The sequence below is a fragment of the Numenius arquata genome, chromosome 6 (assembly GCF_964106895.1).
Source record: "Numenius arquata chromosome 6, bNumArq3.hap1.1, whole genome shotgun sequence".
Classification (NCBI taxonomy): domain Eukaryota; kingdom Metazoa; phylum Chordata; class Aves; order Charadriiformes; family Scolopacidae; genus Numenius; species Numenius arquata.
Genome location: NC_133581.1, coordinates 57,837,453 through 57,845,511, shown reverse-complemented (window position 1 = coordinate 57,845,511; position 8,059 = coordinate 57,837,453). Strand labels below are relative to the sequence as shown.

Genomic DNA, 8,059 nt, shown 5'->3' with positions numbered 1-8,059 from the left:
ATTGAAGGAGGCTGGCATAAAGCTTCCAGTTTACTACTTTCTACCTCTTGTCACCTCTTGGTATCCTGTATTTCGGGTCTTGCTTGTCTGATCAACTTGGACAGAGCAAATTATTTTCCCTTGTTTCGAGTCTGGTTTTTCTCTCCTCTCTAGGTTTGTGCTCTCTTGTATCTGGCTGGCACCGTGCAGCGCTGACCCTTTCTGGGACCTTCATGCTTTTCTAGGATGTGCCAACGGATTGGGATTTCTGCCCCACATATCTGTGGGGCAGAAGCTCTCCAGCTTCTTTCAGGAGTCTGGTCTACCCTTTGAAGGCTGGAGTGTTTCTTCATATTTGGCTTCTGACTAGTCCAGTTTCATATAGTCGCTTTTTATCTTTCCCTACGTTCCCATGAGCTGCTGCTACGTTACTGAAGGACTTGCAAAAGGACCTGCTGGAATTTTTTTGTTCCTTGTTTGCTTCCTGTTGCAGCTTTCTTATACAAAGTAGTCATTCTTACTTTGAGAACACAAACCACTCTGTGACTATTTAAAACAACTTTTACACAAAGAACTAGTCTAATATATTAAAAATCAGAATCTGGAAAAATAACTGACTTGGAAATGTGCAGGAATTGTCACCAGTTAGAAGCAGGTGATTCTCTAAAAGGGTCTGTAGGATACCTATTTCCTCCAAAAGACCCTTTAACAGTGTGTTTTAGAGGACCCTAGCAACTCGGCCTGCAGAAAAACTCCAGGTTTTTTATATTAAATCTAATTGTTGATTTAACCCTGAACATAGGAGTGAAGCAGCTAACAGGTTTTCTGATGTGAAGTTCCTTAATGTACGGTCTGGGAGCAGGGTGTGCTTGGCATTTTTTTTTAGCTGTAGCAGTTCTGAAACATTCTGGATGGAAATTGAAAAATAAAAGTAATCAGAAGCCAAGTTAAGAATTGAGGGAAGGTTGCCGTGGGAAGGAAATTCCTTCTCAGCTCCTGAAAGTGATATACTCAGTCACTGATCTGTTCTTCACACTTTATACAAGACGCCTGGAGGTAGGAACAAATGCTCTGTATCGCAGGTCTTAATTTCTAACTCTTGTCGGATGCTGCCTTCCACGATCTTCTTGAAGTCCACGCTGAAACAATGTAGGTTCCTTGCCTGTGCTAATCTATTTGGAAGGTTTTTCAGTGACCTCACTCCTGTCCTGGACAGAAACTTAATTTCCAGTCTGAGCTTATTCATGACCTATTTTTGATCTTGTGTGGCATTATTCTTTAATTAAGTATTTCTTCCACCCTTTCCCGGCTCTGAGCCCCAGCTATTGTACGTGGTAAGTAACACGTTGGGATGGTTGTTCTGTTGCTTCAAGGGCCTGAGTATCTCTGCTGTTCTGTGCACCTGAATTGACGTATGGACTCAAGCAGGAAGTGCCTGCTCCTGCTAGCTTTTCTAACTCCCTGGATGTCTCTTCCTGAGCTTCTTGTGTTGAGGAAGCATTTAATAATACTCCCAGTTCTCCTGGCCATCCCAGTCTTTTGTAGGTAGCTTCACTAAGAATGCTAGGCCAGCCAGAACCACTGTCACCATGAGCATATTCAGGGGCGAATATCTGCACCCACGGACCAGTAAAGCAAACAAAGAGGCAGATGCTCTGTTTGGCCCAGCTTTTCTCGTGACCAGCCAGCACTGCTCTTTGCCTTTGGAGAAGGAAAAAAAACCTGAGTCTGCAGCCACTGATGAGCTAAAGGAGAGCAGCTCTCTTCACATCAGACATCACTAGATGTCAAAAAGCCATCTCAAAAAAGAAGAAAAGAAAAAAGAAAAAGCCCAAGCCTCCCTAACTTACAGACAAAATATGATTCTGAAGAACAGTCCCTTTCTGATGGTTGGTTTGCTCCTTGCTGCTGTCCCGTGACAGTCTGTAGCAACAGCCTTTCTTCCCTGCTCAGCTGACTGAACGGCAACAGCTTCACACCTACACTGAGACTCCACATTGAGCTCATTGGATGGGAGAAGCAGCTCCCAGAGGGGCATCCCAGGGCACAGGTGAAACTACACAAGTTCTAGTATTCTGTTTGTACATCCTGAGCTGTCATTTGCTGTACACACACAAGCTCAACACTCGCAGCCAGTTTGAGACTAGGGAAAGCGCAAGTGTCTGTGGCTGGAAACCTGGCAGAAAACAGGCAGGGAATCATGGCAGCGGGTACAGTTGGACACGGCCTCAGCAGCGCCTCCTCTGTGGTGGGGGCGGGGGCCTATTCTTGATGGTTTTGCACTTGGGAATATGTCTCTCAGCTGCTTGGGGAGCAAATCGGCGTCCGCAGTATGGGCAGGCAATGTAGTCTGGGTTTTCGATGGGAGGCAACGGGGGCAGGTCAGACACCTTCCCTCCCTTGGAGAGGACTTGCTGCAACTGGCGGGCCTGGCGCAGGGTCTGGATTAAAACCTCATGCTTCTGCCTCCAGTTGATCCTTCTGGGAGTCTTATTCTGCAGAAGGGAAAGGCAGTCAGTGCAACTGGCACTACCATCAACCTCTCTTCTCAATCTTACGCTCACAGTCCAACTCAGGTCACCCCTCCCTGGCATTCCCGGCTGGTGTAAAACCCTCCCTGAGAAGCTATGTCCTGCAAAGGGGATCAAAAAGACCAGCACTAAGGAGGACTTGAAGGAAATACTGATGAAGTTATCAATACTTAGAAAGAGCTTGAGAATAACCAGAAAAGCAAGCAGTGGGGCAAAGGAACTGGAGAGGGTTGCTATAGCTGCTTTGCAGGAACAAAGCTGCACGTTTCCACTGCTTTTGTTTTAATAGCCAGTGTTATTACCTGGTTTTTCAGCCACTTCCCTGCAGCCCCTTTAAAGCTTTCACAGTGCTTTACTGCAGCAGACACAGTCTGCGTCCTGAGCATCCTGACTCAAGGAGTGAGCTTTCTCCAGGAGTACACCCTCGACACATGACAAGACAAGTCAGTTAGGACCCCTTCCCCCCATCTATTAGATTTTAAATTGACCTATTTATCCATTTGGCAAGAACTTTTCAGAGGCAATAGCTTCATTGTGTCCCCTAGCCCCACGTACACAAGAAGGCACTCGAATCTCAGTCAGAATTAGATGTTGAGGTGGAAGGAATGTGTGCAGTAGACATGGATAGAGGGAGGCAAAGGGACTGCACGTTACCTGAGGCCTCTCTGAGCAGTTCCACTGCTGAAACTGTTCCAGTTCCGTGCCCCTAGCTCTGGCCCTGCTGGAGTCAAACACTTTCCTGTTGGAGCCTTGGCTCTTGCCACAGACGCTCATGTGCTTCTCAAGCCTGGTGCAGAGAAACTTACGTCCGCAGAAGCTGCACTGTCCGAGCCCCCCCTGCTCCACAGCACTGGCAGCCTGCATGTACAGCACCTCTGTGGGCAAATGGTCATCAGAATCTTGGTCTGGGAGGGCAGAGGGAGAAGGGCTAAGTTTTTGTGCCAGCTCTGAACAAGAGGTTAAATGCTCCATGGGCATGCGGTCTCGAATTTTGCTGTTGCTGGCCACCAGCCGCTCCTTCTTGAGTTTCCCCATAGCCAGCTCTTGAGGGTGGAGGGTGGTGCCAGGCTTGGGGATACTGGCCTCTGCTGACTGTGCCCCACTGAAGACCCTGTCACCTGGCTTGACTGCAATTCTGAAAGCTTTCTCTTCAAGGTGCCTTGCTGCCTTTCGCTCATGGGTCCTCTCTGCTTCTCTGTCTCTTCTCTCCTCTGCCTCGACAAGCTCCTTCTCTCTTTGAATCCTCCTAAGCTCCTCCTTTGTTCTCCTCAGCTTCTCTCTGAGGAGAGCCTCTTTCTTTCGAATTTCCTCTTCGAGGTTCCGTCCATCTGCTTCCAACTTTAGGATGTAGGCCAGCTCTCTCCTATATAGATGGGAGGCTGACTGTTTAGGCTCTGCTGTCCAAGGAGAGAGCACTGCACCTAGCGGAGCCCTCCCTGCTGGAGGCTTCCCTTTGCTCATTGAGCTGGGCCTAGTATTTGGAGCTTCCTCCATGTATGGGGAACTTCTGTCCTGTGCTCTGTTGACCGCTGGAACGTTCACACCCTTGTGTTGAAAAATTGGTTTCAGGGGATATGCACGGTCCACTCCTTCTTTCCATCTGGCTACTGATTTAGCTGGCAGAGTCTTGGTCTGGCTGGTGAGATACTTGCTCTGCAGTCCAGCTGAACAAACGCCTTCGTGCCTAGAGCTGTGTTGACTCCTTTCTGCAGAAAGAGAATAGGAATAGCTTCGGCTCTTTCGGGCATAGAGATCCTTTAAACTTTCCTCTTTGTCAGGTGTGAGTTCGTGCTGGAAGTTGCTCTTCTGGTGTTCCAGCTGGGAACTGGGAACAAGCTTAGTAGCTGCCACCACAGAATCCACTGGTGGAAACAAAGCCATTCAGTGCCTGAGAAAGAGCCTGAAGTTAGAAGCAAAGTCAGTACAGGCTATCTTATCCAAAACTGGACAAATTTTCTACTAACAGTCTGCACCTGGAGGCTACAATGAGCAGCTAGAATAACTATTAGCAAAGGTTTTGTAACTTTTTTGGGTTCTGTAAATCTTTAAGTTCCTTTTATCCTTCCTTACATTCTAGCTCCCATCCTGCCTCTTCCAGTCCCAGTCACTTATGCAGCCAGAAATAAGATGTGCTTTTTATTTTGAGCCCTCTCTTACCATGGTAGCAGCAGAAATATGCTGTACTGCCAGAGAAATTGTTATACTCACCCAGAGTGTTTCCCATAACATGCCATAGAATCACAGAGTCACAGAACGGTTTAGGTTGGAGGGGACCTCAAAGATCATCGAGTTCCAACACCCCTGCCATGGGCAGGGACACTTCCCACTAGAGCAGGTTGCTCAAAGCCCCATCCAGCCTGGCCTTGAACACTTCCAGGAATGGGGCAGCCACAGCTTCTCTGGGCAACCTGTTCCAGTGCCTACCACACTCAGAGTGAAAAATTTCTTTCTGATATCTAATCTAAATCTAGCCTCTTCCAGTTTGAAGCCATTGCCCCTTGTCCTATCACTACATGTCCTTGTAAAAAGTCCCTCTCCAGCTTTCCTGTAGACCCCCTTCAGATACTGGAAGGCTGCCATAAGGTCTCCCTGGAGCCTTCTCTTCTCCAGGCTGAACAAGCCCAACTCTCCCAGCCTGTCCTCACGGGAGCAGTGCTCCTGCCCTCTGATCATCTTGGTGGCCCTCCTCTTGTCCCTTGAGTTTTGGCATCACAGATCAGCCAGTGTGGCACAAAGGTCTCATACATAGGCCTCGGGCAAAGCTCGGTGCAACCTTCCCGTGACTCGTTCTACCGCATCCCCCGAAGTGTGTCAGGTACCCAGGCCGCAGGCTGGCCCCGCAGGGCGGGTGGCGTTACCTGCGGGACTGCAGCCGGCGCTCTGCCCGGTCTCCTCGGCAAGCTGCGTCGCCTCCCGTTTGGCTCATCGATCTCCAATCGCCCGAGAGCCCCGACACCTCCCCCTGCCCTCCGCCCTCGCCCCGGGGCAGCGCGGAGCCCTGCCCGCCGCTCCCCGCCTGCTGCCGCCGCCCTGGGCGCTGCGCTCACTGACGGCTGTTGCCTGGAGACGGGCACGCGAATGCCACTTCCTGCGCCACTCTCGCCGGCGGGTGGCCTCTCGATGGTTTCCGCCGCTACGCTGGCGTTCCGCTCCGCTCTCCGGAGGACCCCACCTCTATGGCCGGCTCGGGGCGATGGCTCGGCGGGCGCGCCGATATGCATTATTCATGAGGCGGTTAATAAGGGACCGGCGCCTTCCCCGCCCCCTCTCGGGTCCTGGCTCTTCATTGGCCACAGGGGCGGGCGAGGCCACGCCCCCCCGCTCGCAGCGCCGCGCAGGCGCAGTGGCGTGCGCGGCTGCGGCAGGAGGAGGAGGAAGCGGTGAGCGGCCGCCATGGCGCAACGCGAGGGCCTACTCTCCGTGGACTACGAGGTGTCCGGCAAGGTGCAAGGCGTTTTCTTCCGCAAGTACACCCAGGTGCGGGCCGGGGCGTGTCGGTGTCCTCTCCGGGGTGCGCGTTGCCTTCCGTCAGCACTGCCGGGCCTGTGGCCTCTCCTTTGGGGGCCTCGGCAGGACTGGATGATGGCCCCGGCCCGGGCTGCGGCTGCCCGTGGGTGGGGGCTGTTCTCTCTCAGTGCTGTGTGATGTCAGAACGACTGAAAAGGGTGTTTCAGCCCCAGTTTTTCGTGTGAAAGACTGTAACGAATAGTTGGGTGAATCTGGTGACACAAAACTGAGGAGTGGCTGACACACCAGAAGGCTGTGCCACCACTCGGCAAGACCTGGACAGGCTCGAGAGTTGGGTGGAGAAGAACCTAATGAAATTCAACAAGGGCAAGTGTAGGGTCCTGCACCTGGGGAGGAATAACCCCATCCACCAGTACAGGTTAGGGGTTGACCTGCTGGAGAGCAGCTGTGCAGAGAGGGACCTGGGAGTCCTGGTGGACGACAAGTTGACCATGAGCCAGAAATGTGCCCTTGTGGCCAAGAAGGACAGTGGTCTCCTGTAGTGCATTAAAAAGAGTGTGGCCAGCAGGTCAAGGGATATTATCCTCTCTCTCCACTTTGGTGAGGCCACGTCTGGAGTACTGTGTCCAGTTCTGGACTCCCCAGTTCGAGAAGGACAGAGAACTACTGGAGAGAGTCCAGCGGAGGGCTATGAAGATGATCAAGGGAATGGAGCATCTCTCTTATGAGGAGAGGCTGAGAGACCTGGGTCTGTTTAGCCTGGAGAAGAGAAGACTCAGAGGGGGTCTGATCAATACTTGTAAATGTCTAAAGGGCAAGTGTCGAGAAGATGGGGCCAGACTCTTTTCAATGGTGCTTGGCAACAGGACAAGAGGTAACGGGCACAAACTTGAACATAGGAAGTTCCATCTAAACATGAGGAGGAACTTCTTTACTTTGAGGGTGGCAGAGCCCTGGAACAGGCTGCCCAGGGAGGTGGTAGAGTCTCCTTCTCTGGAGAATCCAAAACTCACCTGGATGCATTCCTGTCCAGCCTGCTCTAGGTGAACCCTGCTTTGGAAGGGGGATTGGACTAGATGATCTCCTAAGGTCCCTTCCAATCCCAACCATTCCACGATTCTGTGAATCCTCTGCTGCTTTCCTGCTGTAGGAACTTCCTTGGAGATCTGGGTCTTACCTATAAAATTGAGTCTTCCAGCTTGGATTAATCTCATTTTTCTCTACGTTGTCTCCTCAGGGGGAGGCCAAGAGGCTGGGACTCGTTGGTTGGGTCCAAAACACCAGCCACGGCACGGTGCAAGGACAAATTCAGGGTCCGACTGCCAGGGTGCGGGAGCTGCAGGAATGGCTGAGGAAGACAGGAAGTCCCCAGTCCTGCATCAGCCGCACTGAGTTCAGCAACGAGAAGGAGATCGCGGTGCTGGAGCACAAGGAATTCCAGATTTTGAAGTAACTTTGTCCCGGGAAGAAGCAAAACCCAGAGTGTGAGGTGGCCTTGGCCCAGTGTTTGCCCTTCTTCCTTCTACCCAGCTCTAGAGAACTCCCAGAAACGACGTATTTTTGTTGCAGAAGTTTATTTTATTTTTGTTGGTCCTCCTTTAGAATAAAATTGCTTGGAACTTTCTCGTGTGGAATGGATGTCATACGGGACGAGGCGGGGGGGGGGGGTGAGGAGTGGATCGCAGGCCCGGCCTGGGACGGCGGGGGACTACGATTCCCAGCATGCCTGGCGTCCGCCCGGCGGACGCCAGGCATGCTGGGAATCGTAGTCCCCAGCCACCCCATTCAGCCTCCGCGCATGCGCCCTATGCGCCCGGCCCGGGCCGCCGCTCGCCTGTCAGCCTCCTGAGGAGACGCGCGCGGGGGGCCCGTAGCCCGCCCACGGTTGGTCTCGCGCCGCGGACGTTGTTGGGGGGGGGAGGGGAGGCGGCCACCCCGGCGGGTACCGAGAGGAGGGGGTAAGAGCAGAGCATTGCTTCTTTGTGAGGAGATTTGAGGTAAAAAAGGAGAGGAAAGCCGCTCTCTGCCCTGCTGCTCGGTGCTATTTTTGATGCAAATGGAAGCGGAAGGCTTTTGCTTGT

General features: G+C 52.2%; 2 protein-coding genes across 2 annotated transcripts; one reads left to right on the top strand and one right to left on the bottom strand.

Annotated features, from left to right (window-relative positions):
- Positions 1 to 2,207: 2,207 nt before the first annotated feature.
- ZC2HC1C (zinc finger C2HC-type containing 1C) lies at positions 2,208 to 4,391 on the bottom strand. The gene is made up of 2 exons (XM_074149910.1): positions 3,165 to 4,391; positions 2,208 to 2,474 (listed from the first exon to the last, which is right to left on the bottom strand). Exons 1-2 carry the CDS (start codon positions 4,389 to 4,391, stop codon positions 2,208 to 2,210), a joined length of 1,494 nt encoding a protein of 497 aa, XP_074006011.1.
- Positions 4,392 to 5,873: 1,482 nt separating this feature from the next.
- ACYP1 (acylphosphatase 1) lies at positions 5,874 to 7,601 on the top strand. Its single transcript, XM_074150085.1, has 2 exons — positions 5,874 to 5,987; positions 7,216 to 7,601. The coding sequence occupies exons 1-2, from the start codon at positions 5,904 to 5,906 to the stop codon at positions 7,429 to 7,431; spliced, it is 300 nt and encodes a 99-aa protein (XP_074006186.1). The 5' UTR covers positions 5,874 to 5,903; the 3' UTR covers positions 7,432 to 7,601.
- The last annotated feature ends 458 nt before the right edge of the window (positions 7,602 to 8,059 follow it).

Coding starts and splice junctions, on each gene's coding strand:
- ACYP1 (XM_074150085.1), top strand. CDS start 5,904: ATGGCGCAACGCGAGGGCCTACTCTCCGTGGACTACGAGGTGTCCGGC. Junction 5,988..7,215: donor TCTTCCGCAAGTACACCCAG/GTGCGGGCCGGG, acceptor TTGTCTCCTCAG/GGGGAGGCCAAGAGGCTGGG.
- ZC2HC1C (XM_074149910.1), bottom strand. CDS start 4,391: ATGGCTTTGTTTCCACCAGTGGATTCTGTGGTGGCAGCTACTAAGCTT. Junction 2,475..3,164: donor ACTGCTCAGAGAGGCCTCAG/GTAACGTGCAGT, acceptor TCCCTTCTGCAG/AATAAGACTCCCAGAAGGAT.